The following is a 21296-nucleotide window of genomic DNA, read 5'->3' as shown; positions in this document are numbered from 1 at the left end:
CTATTTAACATGCACGGTGACATTTTACTGTTTTAACTCCTAAAGATTTTAAAGTCTGTTTAATAGTATCGAAATTCAAGAAGAATTTAGTATTAAAAAAAGGTTTTAATTGCTAAAATAATTTCTATGAATTAATAATAGCCTATGTTAGCATGACTTTTTCAACATATCATTTTTTATGAGCTGTATTCGTTTTCTGAAACTAAGCACCCATTCTTTATTTATAATATTTATTTTTGAAGAAAATAAGTATTTATTATTTAATAAAATAATAGAAATAATAAGGGACGATCCAAATATTTGTAATGTACAATAATACAGGCCTATATCTGCCTGCAGTTAAAAAGTTATCATATTTGATTCACCCATGTATGTAAGCTACAATTATTCTAAATAATAAAAATAAATAATGTCATAAAATGCCATCAGTATGAGTAAAGTTTACCATTATAGAATTGGGGTGGTAATTTAGGAGGGAAAATACTTTCAAATTACAAATGGCATGGAATTTTAAAGCATAACAACTGAAGGTCTATGAAACTTTAGTCAATAAATCATTTTTTTTTTTTAAACAATAGCACTTTAAGTTTTCAACTTAAATATTATTTCAACCATATTGCCTGTGAATAAACAAAAAACATACTTTTAAATGAAAGAACACTCATAGATTGTAGGTTGCTTCTGGTGTTTGGATTTGTACTTCAATATAATGAGCTCCACGTTTAAGAATAGCCTACTCTCTCTATTTAACAGCATTAATTTACAATGAAATACATCTTCCTTCGGGTAGGCTGAATGTTTTCCTGCCTTGCTAAATGTTGGGCTCATGATCAATGAGTTGCATTCACCTCATACTGATTTTGTAAAGTCAAACCATGGACGGTTAAGCTGGGTCAGTTAGCAGAGTCCCCGCTCTGTTAAGCGCGAGCAGCTGGCGGACGAGTCCGCTTGGTCTTAAAGCCTTCCTCAAACGCCTAAGTTCACAAATAACAATGATTTTTGCAAAAATAATGATTCATTATCAATTTATAATTTTCTATTATTTTGGCCTAGTGAAAATAATAATATGGCCTGCGAGAAAATAATGAATAAAAAGAGTAGCTATGGCTGCTGTGAGTGCAGGCATATTTCAACCCAGTAACATGAAAACACATTGTTCCTTGCAGCCAAAAAACAGACTGAATTCAGTTCAGCTGGAGAGGGTTGGGTTTTTGGGGGGCAGATCTGTATAGCTTGTGGGGGTTGATATAAATGTGTGAATTTCTTGCTCTTTCATATGGATAGTGTCTTAAGAGGGTTTCAAACTTGCAGAACATGTTTTAGGACAACTTTAAAGAAAGGTTTGATCCATTTCAAATGTTGACTACTGTATAGCGCAATAAAGTTTATTAGTTATTATAACTTTTTAAAACAAATACAAACTGTTGCATTAACCTTATTTGTTGAATGTATGAAATATAAATTCTCACAGATTGTAGCCTATTCATTACCAATATATTGAACCATCTATTCATGTTTTTCAAAATCGCAAACACAGTCCAGACATCAGCAAAGTATCCGTCTATTAACATGTTTTATAGGCTATTTTAGATTTGGGAAATATACATGCATTACAGACGTGACACAAAACAATATTTGTAGAATTTCTGTGATTTACAATGCACAAACCAGAAGCAACGATATCTGAACAGAAGGGTTGGCCATTCGCAAAACAAAAAATATAAATTTTATTTACATTTTCTTTTTTGTGTTTCAGAGGAAAAAATAAATGGACCGTTCTGAAAGGAGAATTTATGCAAACGCATATAAAATGATTTAAAACTTTAACAGAGATGTCTTGAGGGTATTTAATAGGTCTGCCCCCATTAAAAATTTTTCTAGTTACTAGTCGTTCATTTGTCATTATTCAACTAATCACAGGTTTATATTAAATTTACATCTATAATCCATAATGAGCCTTAATATATTCTGCGTTCAAGCACATGCATTAAGTATGCCACAAAGCACAGGCAGAAGTAGCCCAATAATTGAGAAAAAGGAGACATTTTAATTATTTATTAATGAACAAATGTTTTCTTGTGTAAACCGTAAAATAAAAAAATTTGAAGAACAGTCTCGCTGCATTGTTTTCTGTTGTATGGGCGTATTCAAGCCGAGCGCTTCAGTGAAACATTAGAATCTGAATAGCACGTTCAGCACGGGGGCGTGGTCGCATTCGAAGATAATGACGGGAGACGTGAAAAACGGACATTGCGTTGTTTTCATATGGATTACTTTATTACAGAATATTTGTTTTCGGCAGCACTTGTTTAGTTTAAAAGTAGATATGTCAAGCTTTCTATAGATATCTCTCAGGTCTATTCATTGAGAATTCACTGAGTTACAGTTCATTTTAATGACGTGTTTGTAAATGAAGATCACCGCAGACAAAGTCTGCAGACAGCACACCTTGTTTGTTATCTTTATTTTATAAATGCACAAAGATTTGTTGTTATTATGTCTGTATACAAAAAAAGGAGACCCTTTACAGATTCGATTGATGTATTGCTCTTATCTGTACGATCAAAACTGAAAGTGTAATTTAAGTTCTTTTCGGGGTAATCAAGAGAAAATGCCTCATAACACGTATACGTGTTAATCTACTTCAAAGGGTTAATACACTTCCATTACTGAATGATTTTCAATTATTCTAATTTGCTGTATATTTACAGTTTAATGTAAATTTCTCACCTCCAATTCATTCTCATCAAATATGGCCAGAAGGTTTTCAGGGACCAGTTCATTCAAACCTGAACAGAAGAGGCAATTCAGTTAAAGAGGTTTTGTACAAAGGTTTAAAAAAAGAGACAGAAACTTGGGCTCTTACCTTTAAGGAAGTGTTCTACTTCATCTCGCACCTGACTGGCTAGTCTGTACTGGGCCAACAGGTTTAAGTAGTGAATTTTATTCTCATTTGTCACAGCAATTTGAGCACCACCAGATATCAATTCCACTACCTGCAATATTATTACTATAAGTGAAAGCGTACAACAAAAATTCACCTGTACCTTCAAATAAACCTTCAGGCAGGGGTATCTAAACCTGCTTCTGGAAGCCACTAGCCAGGTTTCCATCCGAAGTTCCGAATTTAACTCAAAATTGGAATATTGCACAAAACATTTGCGAACAAGCACCGTTTCCATCCATCGAGTCAAAGAGGGGAAAAAAAGACACTTTCTGATAAACTGGCACTATACATCACTAAGAAAAGTAGGAGAAGCTACTGAATATAATAAATTACTTGCACCTCAGAACACGCAGACGAAGCACAATGAATGCAGTTAATGTTTTCGGAGGTCGATGCTACTGTTTGGGAACACAGTCTTTAACAGTAATAAGAGGCAATTATACAGAAATACTTTGATGACAGATTTTGGTCTGGCATTTCCGAATGACCATATAGCAACATTTCATATGCTGTGATAAGAAATTGGTCCTCTGGTTATTTGGGATTTACTGTCCCATAAAGCAAAGTCACTTGACTTTTTTAATGCGCTTGGAGGAATTTATTTGTAAAATGCATTTCCATCTCCCATTATTTGCAATAACCCCTTCTCACACAAGTCAAAAACCACCTCAAGCGAGTGTAAAAAAAATTTGCGAATTGAGGCATTTTTAGAGATGTAGCGCCAACCCTAATTAAAAACACCTGGACCAGCTAATCAAGGTCTTTAGATCCACTAGAAATTTCCAGGCAGGTGTGTTGGAGCCAGCTGAAGCTACACTCTGCAGGATGTAGGCCTTTCAGGAACAGGATTGGAGACCCCTGCCTTAATGGGATGGTTCACCTTCAAATTAAATGTTGATAAGTTTTAGCTTACCTCAATGGCATCCAAGATGTAGGTTTCTTTGTTTCCGCAGTATTTCCCATTTTGATATTTTTAGGTCAAACCGTACTTATCTGTGACTCCTATAATCGAGGTCTATGGTCACCACTTCAAAGAGCATGCACAGAGGAGTCCAACTTAAACAATTCCCCATCATAAAGTACACATTGATGACCTAAGACACAAAACGAGCGGTTTGTGTAAGAAAACGAACAGTATTTATATTGTTTTTACCTCTTGTACACAACCACATTCAACTGATCTGAGGGCGCGAGTGCTTCCCGATGTGATGTGCGCGCGCTCTGGCTTTAGTCTGTGCAAGCGCGGAAAGCACCGGAAGTGATCTCTCGCGATTGAACGTCACTCATTGTTTACACTTACTGTCTTTGGTTTACACAGAGATTTCGGAAGTGTTACCTTTCACTGTGAAGATCTAAACATATTTAGACATACAGGAAATTTCAATGGAAGACGATTTCAATATATCAACAGACAACGTTTAATTTTTTTTCACAACCATATTAATTTGAACCAGAATACACAGATCAAGTACTCAGGAGCGATCCGCTGCAGCAGCACGTCTTCAAGCCTCAGAGAGACCGAGATCTCTTCAAAATTGGTGGTGTTTTAGTAGCAAGTGTTGTGAGATGCCAACAGAAGTGGAGAGCATATGTTGTCACAAATGGAACATAGCAATGCCACAACTACAAGACGACGATGAGGACATTGATAGTATGGCTGAAACGATTTCCTCGGGTAACTCGATTACAAAAAATGATGGAGGCAAATTCCTCTGCTTCGAAGCCTCTTTTAATTTATTTAAAATCTCACATCAGGTTCTTCGCAATTAATTTTTTTTATGTGACACAAATAGTTTACGTCCCCCCCAAAGCGGAAGGAGACACAAGCGCTGAGTCTGAAATCGCCATAGGAAATTGCATACTGCAAGGAGTCAGCAGTTTTGATTTGAGGGCCCGGGCAAACATAAAGAGAACGTCATGGCGTATGTCCATTGCAAGATAGAGCTGGCATACCACAACTAGGGCCCTATGATTTCTGCGATGCAGAAAACGCGGAGGGAATCGCGGAACCCAGTCATAAAAATGGAATTTACAGTTTAACGCAGAATGACATGGAATTTGCCAAATTTTGAATGAATTAATCAAAAATAGGTCATTGCACTTACATCAAATCACGATATGGACTATTAAGCTGGAACAGTCGGTTTAAATATGAATCCTTCAAGTTCTGTGTGTCTCTGTTTATGAATGGAGCATAAGCGCGACTTTCTTTATTAACACACACTGAAGCAAATGTGACGCTCGTGGTGATTTCAGCTTCTGTCCTCTCACTAAATAAGGACGTGAACACATGAACCACATCTCCAGAACTGCTCTGACAGTCACTTCATGAGCATTTGACAGTTTGATTTGAGTAAAACTAGTGTCACATCACATACACAGAACTGTAAAGGTACGTCAACCCATCAAAATAAAAGTCCAGTTAAAGACTATAGTTCAGCAGAATGTTCATAGCCTACTACTAAAAAGAAAAAAATCTTTTTTTTAAGGTTTAATCAAACAACTTTTCTGCCATGTTCTATTTTTTTTTTTATAGTACTGTATTTTCCGGACTATAAGTCACACTTTTTTTCAATTTTGGCTGGTCCTGCGACTTATAGTCAGGTGCGAATTATTTATCAAAATTAATTTGACATGAACCGAGAGAAATGAAATAAGAGACATGAACCAAGAGAAAACATTACCGTCTACAGCCGCGAGAGGGCACTCTATGCTGCTCAGTGCTCCTGTAGTCTACACTGAAGACATAGAGCGCCCTCTCGCGGCTGGAGACAGTAATGTTTTCTCCTGGTTCTTGGTTCTAAATAAATGTGACTTATAGTCCAGACCAGTGCGACTTATATAAGTTTTTTTCCTCATCATGACGTATTTTTGGACTGATGCGACTTCTACTCAGGTGCGACTTATAGTCCGAAAAATACGGTAAATCCCCTTTGTTTACCAAAAATTAAATGAATGTTTTATGTGTTTAATGTGCATCTCAGAAAATGCTTTATTTACAACCCCAACTGAATGGCACTTAAATGCACTTAATTCATCTGTCAACTTTATTGTCATTGTTCACAGTACAAGTACAGACAGAGAAACAATGGGTAATAATTAAATGTTTATTTTTGATGTGTGCATTGCATTCTATGCATTTAAAAAAGAAAAATATTTTTTTTCTAAAAGAGGAAATTTATTTGTTCATTTTAAGAGACCTAGGAGTCTTATTTTCTCTTGCATAATTAATATTGCACTTTAATTAAGCAAAAACACATTTTATCAGACTACTCGATTAATCGATGGAATTTTAATTAGAATTTTTGGAGGCAGTGGCTCAGTGGTTCATGTAGGTTGTCTACAAGCCGGAAGGTTGGTGGTTCGATCCCCGGCTCCACCTGACCAAGTGTCGAGGTGTCCTTGAACAAGACACCTAATCCCAGCTGCTCCATACGAGCTGGATGGCGCCTTGAATGGCTGACACCGCAGTCGGAGTATGAATGAGTGTGTGAATGGGTGAATGTGAGGCAAATTGTAAAGTGCTTTGGATGGCCATGTGGTCTGTTGAAAGCGCTATATAAATGCAGTCCATTTTTTTTTACCATTTACTCGATTACTAAAATATTCAATAGCTACATCCCTAATTGACAGTATCGCATCACACATCTGCCTGACTGAAGATCCTGAGTTTTCTCCGCTGTTGAGATGCATCGTTTTGCACATTGTTTTTAGTTTGCCACGTATAAACTGGAGGCGACGTCCAATGCCAGAGGGACCCAATGGCACGATGTCAATAGAGTAATGTGATTTATTTGTATTATAATCGCAACGATTATAGGGTGCATTATAAACAAATTAATTAATTACAATTACTGCATTATTTTTCAGACAGTGCAGATTGGTGGCGTATCGTGTGGTAAACCGTAAACAATGAGTGACGTTCATGCTCGAGAGATCATTTCCGGTGCTTTCCGCCCTTGCGCAGACTAAGCCAGGTTGCTTGCACACGTCACATCAGGAAGCACGCATGCCCTCAGATGAGTTGGACATGTTTGTGTACAAGAAGTAAAAACAATATAAATACTATTCATTTTCTTACACAAACCGCTCGTTTTCGTGTCTTTGGTCATCAATGTGTACTTACGATGGGGAATTGTTTCATTTGGACTCCTCTGTGCATGCTCTTTGAGGTGGTGACCATAGACCTCCATTATATGAGTCACAGACAAAAATGGTTAGATCTAAAAATATCAAAATGGGAAATACTGCGGAAACAAAGGAACCTACAAGGAACCTTGGATGTCCTTGAGGTAAGCTAAAACAAACCAAAATTTAATTTGAAAGTGAACTATCACTTTAAGATCACTTTAACACACACACAGGCACTTAACTGTATGATCGTATTGGAATCAAGATTAAAATGAACAGATTTCATTTTTTGTTTGTTTTTCATTGAATTATGATGAATACCTTTTCCAGGTGTCCTGACTTGCTATATTTTTCTTCAGCAAACAGCAGGTCCATTTCACTGACATCGTTGTTAAGAATAAAGCACACCTTGGTTTTGTAAAATTCCTCATCATCAGTTTCAAAGTACTGCCAAAGCAAATAGATAACAAAAAAAAAAATTAAACACACAATTTCATTCAAGGAAAGTAAGAGTTTTTGCACACTTGCAAACTCTGTGCTGAAAAAAATTTGACGGGCTCTGATATTAGAAATATAACTATATACTTACTAAGTTTAGATAAACCTCAGATTTCAGCCAAAAAAGGAATTTTGATTGTCATATGTGACCCTAGACCCCAAAACACTTAAGTGTCTAAATTGAGATTTATACATCATCTGAAAATTGAATAAATAGGCTCTCCATTTATGTATGGTTTGTTAGGATAATACAATATTTGGCCGAGATACAACTTTGAAAATCTGGAATCTGAGGGGACAAAAAAAAAATCAAAACACTGAGAAAATCGCCTTTAAAGTTGTCCAAATGAAGTTCTTAGCAATGCATATTACTAATCAACAATTAAGTTTTGATATATTTATGGTGGGAAATTAAAAAAGAAATCTTCATGGAACATGATCTTCACTCGATATCCTAATGATTTTTGATATAAAAGAAAAATCAATAATTTTGACCCATTCAATGTTTTTTTGGCTATATCTAAAAATATACCCCAGTAAAAATACACCCTGATTTTGTGGTCCATGGTCAAATATAATTGGTATGAAAAGTTTACAGTACCATACCAGACGTTTACTGGTATGATTGCAAAATTTGCACCCAAAGAGAAGAGATATGACTACTCATAAAATGAGTACTCATTTGTAAAAGAGTCATAAACTATATCAGCACAGGTTAAAATGTATATTTATTAGCAGGAAATGAATCAGTTGTCACCTTATAGTTCATTCGTAATCCAATTATCTGAGCCAAGAAGGAGCGGGTGAATCGGGCTCGTACCAGCTGCTTGTAGGACCCACCTAAAGCTGATTCATACAGACATTTCCCCACCACTCGACCTGCAAATTCATACATTTTCATCCTCAGGTGAGGGGGGCGATCAGCGTTTGGGTGGACCTGCCCAAAAAACATAGAACAGCTCATTCTATTTCAACTCTTAACCAACATCAACATTAAAAAAATAAACAAGTATAACACAATAGTTCATTTAAAGGTGATGTTTGTAATTTTATCCCCTTTAAAATACTTTCTCATATCCCAGTGTAATATACACAGACAATTGTCCAGAACTCTTTATCCACCTTACTTTGCAACATTATAATAACATATTTCCTGTGAATGTGCAAAACTTCCAATTAATTAGTTGCCTTAAGTAAATAACTAGAAATATTACAAAATGCAGTAAATACAATAATAAAACAATTTGCGCTACAAACCAGTGTTTATAATTACAACAATATATTAAAAATATACAATAAGAATTACAAGTTTGCAATAACAAGCAGCTTAAAAAGCTGTTTTGTACATCTATGACTTACCAAACCTTGGTTGTTGTCACTAAAGCGTGTGAAAAGCTGGTTATTTGTATCAAACAGAGCCTTACAGATAAGCTCAAACCACTCACGTCGTGGCCCACCCCAGTCCAGAGCTAATAAACACACCCAAACACATAGAACAAATCAACCTTTAAATATGATTATGGGTTTATCAATGGTAAAAAAAAAAAAAAAAAAATACAAATCATGTCACAATAAAAACAAACCTTAATGATAAAAAAATTATCTTTATTTTATTTTTTATTTTATTTATGTAATTTAATTTTATGTAATTCATGATGCTCTTGACAGGTTTTGTGAAATGCGCAGGAATAGTTAGTAAAGCTAATAGCATCAATCGGTTAACAAACCTTCCTCGTCCTGGAACACAACTTCAAAGTTCTTACTCCAATCGGACACAGAAAAGTTCCGTGTGGCCTTCAGAGACTGAAAAAGGTGAGGAAAAGTGTCACTTTAAAATAAATACTGCAGGTTTATGTGACTACCGAGAGACTTTTTCCATCTTTCTGTACTGTTCTGTATGGCCCACAAGGAATGACCTGCCATATTTGCTCACCGATTCAAGGAGTGAGTGACGGCTGATTTTCAGGCAGGTTTTAGTGCGAGGTCTCTTGGTGTGAATGTGTCTCAGCTCCCGCTGAAAAAAGTTAACTTTATCCTGAAAAGTTTCTGATCCACCTAGAAGATGCAAACACACAGATACACACAAAATAAAAACACAACACAAATCAAACACAACAATATATTTACATTTGATTGTATTTACAGCACACTGCCAGTCACACTAACCAATATTCTTGTGGAGAAAGCGGATAAAAGTCGCAGCCATGATATTTCTGTCCTTACAGCTGAGCTCTACAGGAGGCTGAATTCCATCATCTACTACCAGTGTTAGGTATTTATGGACAGGGTCTGGTCCATGGTAAGTGAACTGCCAGAATTAAAACAAAAATAAAAATATATATATTCTTGAATAAAATGACAGCATTTGCAGTCAGCAAAATAATAGAGTTTTGGTCAAATGATTCAGAAAATAAGGAAGTCTGAAAAAAAAGATAACCTTAGTTCCAGGACACACACGGAAAGTGAAAAGGCGCCAAGGAATAATTTTCAGGTAAAACTCCTTCACAGAAAATTGCTGTAACACATTAAGTCAGTATTTAAATTAACAAAGAACCAATATTAACAAAGAAATTAACCACACACATGTAGCATTAACCCATTTAAAAATCTATTTTTACCTTTGGTGAGATATAGCAATAAACCTTTTTTGGTTTCTTGACCTTCTCTGACTGCCCCTCTACAGGGGAGTCATGTTCCTCCTCATCATCACCCATGGAGGGCCGTCTCTGCAGGGCAAGCTGGGAGGATGCTAGAAACTGCCAAGGACAACTACTGTAAGTGCCCATGCTGTAGAGGTAGGCCTCAAAGTAGATGCTTATGCCTGGGGTAGATACATTTTTCTCCACACAGTTCTTCTCATTTTCTGTGTGAGTGCATAATGGTGAAAAGAAATTGAGAAAAAGGTTACATCAACATGCTTCCACTCTTCTGGATGTTATGTATTCCATGTTGTGTACTGCTGTGTTCTGTCCTTGTTACCCTTACAGTTACATTGGAGAGAACAACAGAGTTTCTACACTTTGATCACTAAAACTCCATGACTTCTCATTTCCCTCATTGAACAATACTGAAACAGACTGGGCCAAAACCTTGTATCAGTCAGGTTTAATATTAGGTATTCACGTTTTATGCAAAAGTTTCATAAAAAAAACTTGTGAGCCTAATCTGAATATGTCAATTCTGAGCAATAAATTTTAGCACTGGCAATAGATATTCATTCAATACTATATAGTGATGAAATAAATATTAAGACTTTTCTGAGGAGAATGTATGTTCAATAGTTATTTTTTTGTATGCACTAGCATTTGTTTTTGTCACTTGTTTTACATTTAGTTTCACCAATTTATGTTGCAGGTCTTTGAAAAATTGTGATTTAAAATTTAAATTTAATGTAATGGAAAATTTAAGCAAATTATTTTTTTTAACATTGGACCCATTTTGCTAAAAAGTTTCAACAACAAGCTAATGCTAAGATTAACTCACCGCTGAGTACAATGATGTCAAACTCCCCATTGCTAAGGGGCTGGTCCCTGTATGAGATACATGCCCTGAAGCAGCCTTTTTTCCTGAAGGTAAGCCTCATCAGAACTTGGCACTGTGGCTTGTTTGATGATACCGATGTGCTGTAGCAATCATCTGAGCTCTCCTCATCCACTGTGCCCAACTGTAGGAACAGTAAGAAAGAAAGATATGAATGGAAATTCACCAAATTCTGCTGAATCTGAAACTCTTTTTATGATAACAGAATTTATGCTAAGACATATATCCAAACTTTGAAAGTTTTAATAAAAAAAAAACTCTGGGTATGTAGTAAGTGTACTTACTGGGTGGACATTCATGCTGTAATTGACCTCATCCACAAGTGAGACAGAGTTACTGGTGGGGTTGCCATATTCATCCCGTGGTTCTATCTGCAGCGTGTGCTGCTGGCCATAAGTCAGAACCAGTGTTGAGAAGTGATATGCTATCTTTGTTTTGGATGGCACCACTGTACCTGCAAAACATGCAATTCATGTCATTTGTCATCAGCATCTTTTCATTTACTACAAAATATTTTTTTTCTAAATGCACAGCTTAATGTAAGCTTAAATGTAACAACATATATAAAATAATTATCTGGTAAATAACTAAAAAAAAAAAAAAAAAAAAAAGGAAAACTGGCAAAGGATATGCTGGTTCTTTTTGTTGCCCTTTTTAAAGACTTTCTATACTGTAGAGCAAGCCTGTTTTTAAGACACTGCAAGCATACGTACATATTTGAACTCATTTGAATATCAAGTTGTTGGGAAAGCAGAATGTTTCAAAATAATGATATAATAATGATTTATTTCTAGCTACTAATTACTGTGTAAAAAAAAGTTTTTCTGTTTTTCAAATTTAGAAATTGAACTGAAATGTTTTTGCCTCCTTTCATCAAATTATCTTGCTTTAATTTTTAAATTTTTAATCAAGTTTTTGACAGTAAAATAAGGGGTTTTACTCCCTTGCTCGAATCATACATTTTATTATCCTTGATGAGTTTGTGCTATTCTTCAACACCCTCAAAGCTTTTCTGGTTCAACATATTTTAAACTTATGAACAAGGCTGTCAGCTGTCTCAAGGAACTTTAAGTGCTTTGGAAATTGTCTTGCAACCACAGACTTTCTAATGTAGTAATGTATGTTCTCTATAGCTTCAACTTTTGTGAGAGCTCTTTTGACTTGGCTATATTTGCCTATTCAACTTCCGCACATGCACTTAATTCATGTTTGTCACATTATGTGAGCTCATTGGGAACAGAGGTGTGCTTAAAGGGTACAAACATGTACCCTTTAAGCACAGCTAGACTTTTTTTTGCCAAACACAGAGAGTATTAGAAAAGTAAGAATTAGGAATCTGTACTTGCATGTTACCTGGTTGAAATATCTTGTAGTAAGGGCTGTAAGCCACATTCAGGCCTCCAAGTTTTACAGCTACTTCATAACGTCCAGCCTTACGCACAGTGAAGGCCACTTTGACTACATTAGACTCTGGCTCCTGGAGGACCTCCTGGGTCACAGGGACTTCTAAAGCCAGCTCTATGTGAGTGATGTTCACCTTCAATCCCACAGGTCTGTGTGCAGGAAAAGGCTGGCCATTTTTGTAAAAAAGCTGGGAGGGGGATTTAAAAACAACTAATTAATACATACAACTGTAGTCATTTTAACTGAGCTGCATGAAGCACCAATGTTTAGTCAATTACATAGTCAGTACAGACTACACAACATGAAAAAAAAAAACTTTTGATTGGTCACCTGCACTCGGAAACTCATGGTTTGACCCACTTCCTGTGGCTCTTTCCAGTCCCAGGAGACCTTGCATGAGCGTGGGTCCAAATAATTACCCCGTACATAGTCATAGATACTGCGGTCCCCATGTCGGGCAGGGTCATCATTCTGTAAGAAGCTGACCACACGAGCAGCAAGCTCACACAGAAATTTGATGGTAAAGACGAATGCGATGATGGAAACAGTTATTCCACCTAAAGAGAGTATATGAGTCTTAAAATACTGACAATTAATCAACGTAAAATATAACATGTTTAGGGACCAATTCTCACAATTAACTAGTTGCTTTTTTAGCATGCATATTACTAGAATATCGGTTGTTTATTGGTACTTAAAAAGCACTTAATGCCTTATTCTTCATGACCATAATTTAGAGGTCCCTATAAGTGCACCTATTATGCCTATTATTATTTTTAAGGTTCCTAATAGTGTTTTGGGAGTCTCCTACAATAGGAATAAAGCATGCAAGGACAAAACACGTTTTTTTTTTCTAAAAATATGCATTAATATCACAATTTTTCAGTGATTCTCAAACGATTAGTTGGAAACAGTTTAAAGATTCATATGCCTATTTCAGTAGTTCTGAATTTTGAAGGCTCTATAGAAAATATAAACATCTATTTATCATACTTTCAGGTTGCAATACAGAGGAGCATCTGGTCCAAATAAACAGCAAACTGATTTATCTTTAACAACAATCAATAGCAAGCGTTTTGTGCATCCTGTGTTGGAACTCCGAGATTACAGAAGCAGTCATCAGTAAAATGATGTTTTTGTGGGTGCTGTTAGGTTTTTTGCAGTCTGCCAATGTAGAACATAGAGCGCATTAGTAAAATGTGTTACAACTGAGCGGCAACCTCCCGCTCTCTCTTGTGAAGCCAACAAGGAATTGACTAAAACTGTAATTCATTGACTGGCCACTTGAGGCTGGCTGCAAAAGGGAGTCAGTCCCATAAACTCCCCATGTTAAAATGCCAAACTTTACAGCAAAAAAACATGTTTACAGCCTGGTGCAAAAAATAGTTTTGTCTATATAGCTATTTTTGCCCTTCATGACAACTGTGAGGGGGTGAATTTTTTTTATAACTCATCATTTTTAATTATATTAAGCCTTAAAGTTATGGATAATTAAGGGCATGGCCACTAGAGTGACAGATGGATTGCTGCTGCTGTCACCGTCGTCCCGCTAGGTGAGCCTGGCTTCAGCAACCAGCTCCCGCCTCTGAGTATTTTTGATTAACCCAGAATGACGCACTGCCAAGATGGTGACGGCCTGCTCCGCCCACTTTTGGTTTCAAAAACTCTCTTCGTAAACCTATGGGTGACATCACGGACACTACAGCCATGTTTTTATACAGTATATGAATACAACCTGACATGTAGCCATCATGGAAGTGAGATTTGAATTACTAACTACTCGTCTAGGCTGTACAGAGTCTATTCTTTATTTTGGGGAATAACTTTATTTATCCAGCACTTTCACCTTTACAACTTTCCATATCATTTACATTCACATACAGGTACATTACACACTGCATGAAAGGCAATGCTGGAAATTGCATAATAGGGGCACTTTAATCCTATCCCAAACCTAAACAACAACTACCTTACTAATTATTAATAAGCAACAAATTAGTTTTCTGAGGCAAAAGTCATAGTTAAGAATTAACTCATAGTGAGAACTGGTCCCCAAACGTAAGTGTGCCAACATAAATTTAAAAAGTTATTTTCCCAGACAACCCAAGGAAATCAAACAAATAACATAAAAAGAAATGTTAGTACAAAAGTAATCATAGCAAAAGTGTTTATTTAACTGAAAATTGGATGAAATTATAAAACAAACTATCATTTAGATAGTTATGACCAGAGGTTTTGAAACTCCAAAAAGGTGTGTATATGAATATAAAATGTATAAACAATCCAATAACTATTAGATACCTTTGGCTTTTGTCAACAATATCAAGTGAGCCGATAAGCATTATGCTAAGATATTCTGAGAAATGAAGGCAGTGACACTGGCCCGTCAACTCCACAGTGGTGGATGTGCCTTTGTGGATGTTTCATATGGATAACATCTGAGAATATTTGTTTCCCATTTGAATTGGTTTATTTGAAAGTGGACATTTCACTCTATTCACTATACAGGTGCTGGTCATAAAATTAGAATCATCATAAAGTTTATTTCACTAATTCTATTCAAAAAGTGAAACTTGAATATATTATTCATTCATTACACACAGACTGATTTATTTCAAATGTTTATTTTTTTTTAATTTTGATGATTATAACTGACAACTAAGGAAAATCCCAAATTCAGTATCTCTGAAAATTAGAATATTACTTAAGACCAATACAAAGAAAGGATTTTTTGAAATCTTGGCCAATTGAAAAGTATGAACACGAAAAAGTATGAGCAAGTACAGCACTCAATACTTAGTTGGGGCTCCCTTTGTCTAAATTACTGCAGCAATGCACTGCTCAGGTGTTATGAGAGCCCAGGTTGCTGTGATAGTGCCTTCAGCTCTTCTGTATTCTTGGGTCTGGCATATCACATCTTCCTCTTCACAATACCCCATAGATATTCTATGTGGTTAAGGTCAGGCAAGTTTGCTGGCCAATTAAGAACAGGGATACTATGGTCCTTAAACCAAGTACTGGTAGCTTTGGCACTGTGTGCAGGTGCCAATCCTGTTTGAAAATGAAATCTGCATCTCCATATAGTTGGTCAGCAGCAGGAAGCATGAAGTGCTCTAAATCTTCCTGGTATACAGCTGCGTTGACCTTGGACCGAAAACACAGTAGACCAACACCAGCAGATGACATGGCACCCCAAACCATCACTGACTGTGGAAACTGTTACACTGGACCTCAAGCAACGTGGATTGTGTGCATCTCCTCTCTTCCTCCAGACTCTGGGACCCTGATTTCCAAAGGAAATGCTAAATTTACTTTCATCAGAGAACATAACTTTGGACCACTCAGCAGCAGTCCAGTCCTTTTTGTCTTTAGACGCTTCTGATGCTGTCTGTTGCTCAAGAGTGGCTTGACACAAGGAATGCGTCAGCTGAAACCCATGCCTTGCATTCGTCTGTGCGTAGTGGTTCTTGAAGCACTGACTCCAGCTGCAGTCCACTCTTTGTGAATCTCCCTCACATTTTTGAATGGGTTTTGTTTCACAATCCTCTCCAGGGTGTGGTTATCCCTATTGCTTGTACAATTTTTTTTACAACATCATTCTCTATTAAGGTGCTTGTACACAGAGCCCTGTGAAAAGCCAGCCTCTTTTGCAATGACCTTTTGCGTCTTGCCCTCCTTGTGCAAGGTGTCAATGGTCGTCTTTTGGACAACTGTCAAGTAAACAGTCTTCCCTATGATTGTGTAGCCCAGGGGTGCCCAACCCTGCTCCTGGCGATCGACTGTCCTGCAAAGTTTGGCTCCAACCCCAATCAAAAACACCTGCCTTTAATTTTTAAGTGAGCCTGAAGACCTTAATTAGTTGCTTCAGGTGTGTTTGATTAGGATTGGAGCTAAACTGCAGGACAGTCGATCGCCAGGAGCAGGGTTGGGCACCCCTGGTGTAGCCTACAGAACTAGACTGAGAGACCATTTAAAGGCCTTTGCAGGTGTTTTGAGTTAATTAGCTGAATATTTTCACAATATTCTAATTTTCTGAGATACTGAATTTGGGATTTTGCATAGTTGTCCGTTTTAATCTTCAAAATTAAAAGAAATAAACATTTGAAATATATTAGTATGTGTGTAATGAATGAATATTATATACAAGTTTCACTTTTTGAAAGGAATTATTGAAATCAACTTTTTGATGATATTCTTATATATATATATATATATATATATATATATATATATATATATATAAAATATTCAAATATACAACACTAAGATGCTAGAAAAAACCTTCTGACTGCTTTCATTATTTAACAAAAGCATGTTTTGTTGTTATTCTGAGTGCAAACAAATAAATGTAGAGTCTTTACAGATTTGAAAGATGTATTACTCTTATCTGTATGAGCAAAAATGAGGAAGCATTTTAAGAGCAAGTGAGCACGCCAGCGCCTCCATTTGCCATGCAGTGAGTGCGCTATTCTTCACTCTTCCCACAGACACATAAACAGCACACATTTTTCCAGGTTAACATTAGATCGAGTGGACATATAAAGTTGCTGCCACTTACATATTTCAAATAATAAGCCATATTAGAGGTTGTAGAATGATCGTTTGTCGAATGGCGATGTAGCCTACTAGTGTATTACCACATTGACAGCTGTAAACGATCCATGTGACTTTGGATTTTTATTTATTTTCTGCGAGTAATAAAATTTTGGTAGATCAAACCTATTCTGTTTGACTAACGGTTAGTGGACTATTTTAAAGATATTGATTTTCAATGGCTGAAAAATTTTTATTCATGGTTGAGAACTGCACAACTAACATAAGGAAAGGCCAATTATACTTAAAGCAGAGTGTTTCCTAAAACATATTTATGAAAAATTTATGTAATTATTAATTATGTATATAATGTAATTAATTACAATATTCAAATGTATGGCTTAATTTAATAATTTTTAATAGTTTATTTTAACAGAAACCTTTCTTTCATTGATATTAAACACTTTGGTTATAAGCATAGGAAGATGGTTGCATATTTTGTATTTTAAAATTAATAAAAAATATTATGAAAAATACTAGGGGTGCTCCGATCACGATCGGCAGTCAGTACCACATCTCGTCAATAAAGCCGGTTTTCTAATGAGCCGTTAATACCATCAGGTGCGTGATTTCACAGAGCAGCTTTTACTACACAGAGCCGTTGTTAATAGAGAAGATGCACAAATCCACTTCATTTTCAGCGTTTTTTGGTGCATCTTCTCTATTAACAACGGCTCTGTGTAGTAACAGCTGCTCTATGTGAAACCACGCACCTGATGGAATTAACCGCTGATTAGAAAACCAGCTTTACTGACGAGATGCTCATTAACGATCGGCCGATCGTGATCGGAGCACCCCTAAAAAATACTATTATAGCTTAAACACCTTAAACAAGTATTCCAATATGATTTTTTTCAAATTGCCCACCCTAATGTTTACAATGGCATGCTGCGTTATATCTATCTTTTCAAAGGCATGACAGATTGGACTTTATAAGTGGTGTGTTGACATGACTCATTCAGCTGCACAATACCATTCAATTTTACTGTTAATTGCTGATAAAATTGACTGAAATTGAGGCTGCAACATATTAAGCTCTAGTTAAAGTTTAATTTTTATTGATAAATAAAATTATACATGGCAAATAATCTACAATTATCAAATAATCAGTTAAATTTTTTACATTCACGGCTCATTAAATGAATTCTTTACAGTGTTAAACAGTTGTATTCTTATACTAAACATGGCCAAAAAAAAAAGATTTGAACATGTGACAGAGTGTGCAGTAAGTAATAGGAGTAATTCACTCCTGTAGGTCAAGCCATGTTTCCACCGCTGGAACTTTAACATTAATGACCCATTAATGACTTTGGGCTGGTACTCGGTGTGTTTCCACTGCAGAAACCAGGATCTAAATAAAGTCAAGGTTAAAAAAAAATGTCCCTCAGAAAGTCCCATTTCATGAGGAAGTACTTTTTTAAAGGTCCAGAACTTTCGGTGGTGGGACTTGGGTGCTAAACATGCTGATTGGTCGAGTTCACACAGCATTGTGATTTCAACCACCATTTATTTGGATAATTTTCATGAAATGTAGTTTTAAAAGATTTCAGGTGAGAATTTAGTTGTTTAAAACTCAAATCTGTGGTTTACATACAGAATTACCAGGCTTGTGTCATTCAATCTGGGGGAGATCACACTCACGAGTCGAACTCGCAAAGCCCAAACTACAGAAAATTGCTAGTCCGAAATGTGCATACTTTGTATTGAGCAACGCGTGCAGACCCACGTCACTAGACGGGAAGATATTTTTTTTATTGTTCCGGGTAATTTAGGTGAAAAAGTAGTATAAGTTTCTGAAAGTTTTTTTTTTTTTTTTTTTAAACATGGGGATTCATGACATCATGAAGGGAGGAATTCCTTATGTGTGTGGGCTCTTTTGGGAGAAATGCCCATACATTGACTAGAAGGACTTGCTTAAAAATGTGTCTCTAAAAGGAGTGTGTTTTTGGTTGTGAGGGAAAGAAAACCTTGCACAGCTTCCTAAGAACCCAGCGTTATGTGAACAGTAGATGCGGTTTGTTTTTCTGGTACAGCAATGGAGTTTAACAAGTGTTTATTTGCTTCCGTCATTTCAGTGATGAATGCTTTATAAACAAGACCCAGTTAGGCACTGGATTTGCACATCGCTTGATACTTAAAGATGGAACGGTCTCAGCGATAAAAGATCCTGGTCATGATTCGGAACCAGAGGCAGTAAGTGAAACTATATCAATTTTTTTGTTGTTGTTGTTGCCAATCAGCACGCAAGTGCTCACGATTCTCTAGCTCTGTCCATGGTGCACCTCCATGAGCTCGGCTGTTTTCAAAGAGAATCATAAAGCTGTATCTTTCTTTTTTGAATATAATAAAACTAAATACTCTTTGGAGATATGAAGGATGCAATACCACTCCATAGATACTCAAGTTCAGGAATGGCTTAAGGGGTGGGGGTGAATGGGGGGATAGGATGTTTCCAAGGGTCCGGAGTTGGGGGGGGGGTCCGATATTTTTTTTAATTTTAATTAATATTTAAGAAATAAAATAAATGTGTAAAATAAACACTTTAGATGCAAAGTATTTTACACAAATAAAAATCTAATTAAACAGGTCACTCAGCATTCTGGGAAGTTTGTGTGCATTGGGAATCACGCATTAGGAGATCTAAAGTTTTAAGGGTATTGTAATAAGTTAATGTGTTCCATCTGTTTGTCTGTGACCCCTCATAGAACTTCAAATATACTGACCTAGTTCAATTAGGTAAGGAAGATGATCAGATCTTGGTCATTCTGTAAACATCTGAATCCAGACCAAGATCTTGACTTTCTTGAACATTGCAAGACTAGGGTCATGTTCTGCAGTCTCCTTGCTGCTCTTATTGATGAGTTAGGCGGGAAAAAAATTGTTTTACTGAGACTGATCATCCTATCCGTCTTTAACCGCAAGATTTATAGTAACAATACCAATAATACTTAATAAATGTAACTCATGTTCATATGCCACTGACTGAAGGTTTTTACCAGTAGATTTTAATTATAATATATTTAATAAATAATGGTTTAAATTAGCATTTTAAAAATAGTAACTGTATTGACACAGCAATAAAACCCAAGCAATATAAACAAGATTTAGAATCACTCAAAAATATTTTTTTATATTTTAGAATTATTTTTGATGAGGGTAACAAGGATGACATGATATCAGGGGACACCAATAAAATGCTAAAAAAATGTATAGAAAGAAAATGCATACTTATACCAAATACACTGCTTAACAATGAGACTGTGATGACCAAGGCCACAGATAAATGTATCTGTTTTAAATGTTTGTTAATTGTTGTATTGGGATTTGATGCATTTTTCCTTTTGGTTTTCTTCCTTTGTAAATGTGTATTTATTCTTGTAAGTTTTGGTTATTTGTCTAAATATGAATGCTCTAAGTGAGGTATCTTATGTTGTCTTTATGCGCACTAAAGGAGGACAGGTAGCTCCTAATTATTTTCTTTTCCTGGAGTGCACGCTGGTGATGGAAGGTGTAACAATGAGCAGGGACAAATAATGTTGTTGTTTATTCATATGATGTGTTATAGTGTATAAGCGAATATGAATGTTGATTATTTTTTTGATGTTCTAAATGCGATGTGAATTCATCTAATTTAGGAGGTTAAGTCATGTATTTGTGTGTGGGTGACCCCTTTGTCATTTAATGGTATGGTCCTGGTAATACAAGGGCATATCATTTCCTTAAATAATATAATTATTTAAAATAATATTAAATTGACTTTTTTGATGTAATATTGATGAAAGAATACATAGTATTATGTTTTTAAATTACAAATGTATTCATTGTTATATTAAATCTAAGTTTGATTATTTCTTAGGGATGCAAAAGACACCGATTTTGTGGAATGACCAAAATAATTATTTTATCACATTTTACAACTATATAATTAAGCTTTAAAAATAATGATATCAAGTGATTGACTTACCAATCACGTAAAACATGAGGTCCCTTATCAGAAAGCACAGGGCAATGGTACAGCCAAATATCAGGGCTCCTGCTGAAAGGTGAGACATTAAAACAAAATTCATATGAATCACATCACCATTAAATCATTAATACCAATTAATTCTTTGTTTTGCTCTCTGATTTAAGCCTGTGTTACACTTTCTGCATCCGTGAGTCCACTATGGTATGCATGACGTAA

The 21296-nt window shown here is 35.9% G+C and overlaps 1 protein-coding gene across 1 annotated transcript in view; it reads right to left on the bottom strand.

Moving 5' to 3' along the window:
- Positions 1 to 21296, bottom strand: part of arel1 (apoptosis resistant E3 ubiquitin protein ligase 1) — a 50379-nt gene that overhangs the window by 7766 nt on the left and 21317 nt on the right. The window contains exons 5-19 of the mRNA XM_052579845.1: positions 21078 to 21149; positions 12851 to 13077; positions 12470 to 12707; positions 11401 to 11570; positions 11060 to 11240; positions 10195 to 10439; positions 10014 to 10091; positions 9743 to 9884; positions 9510 to 9631; positions 9304 to 9379; positions 8936 to 9045; positions 8334 to 8513; positions 7400 to 7525; positions 2867 to 2996; positions 2731 to 2789 (exon numbers count right to left, since the gene is read on the bottom strand). Coding sequence (XP_052435805.1) covers positions 2731 to 2789; positions 2867 to 2996; positions 7400 to 7525; positions 8334 to 8513; positions 8936 to 9045; positions 9304 to 9379; positions 9510 to 9631; positions 9743 to 9884; positions 10014 to 10091; positions 10195 to 10439; positions 11060 to 11240; positions 11401 to 11570; positions 12470 to 12707; positions 12851 to 13077; positions 21078 to 21149 — 2156 coding nt within the window. The remainder of the gene's footprint in view (positions 1 to 2730; positions 2790 to 2866; positions 2997 to 7399; positions 7526 to 8333; positions 8514 to 8935; positions 9046 to 9303; positions 9380 to 9509; positions 9632 to 9742; positions 9885 to 10013; positions 10092 to 10194; positions 10440 to 11059; positions 11241 to 11400; positions 11571 to 12469; positions 12708 to 12850; positions 13078 to 21077; positions 21150 to 21296) is intronic.

This window comes from Carassius gibelio, chromosome B17 (assembly GCF_023724105.1).
Source record: "Carassius gibelio isolate Cgi1373 ecotype wild population from Czech Republic chromosome B17, carGib1.2-hapl.c, whole genome shotgun sequence".
Taxonomy (NCBI): Eukaryota; Metazoa; Chordata; class Actinopteri; order Cypriniformes; family Cyprinidae; genus Carassius; species Carassius gibelio.
This window is presented reverse-complemented; position numbering and strand designations above follow the sequence as displayed.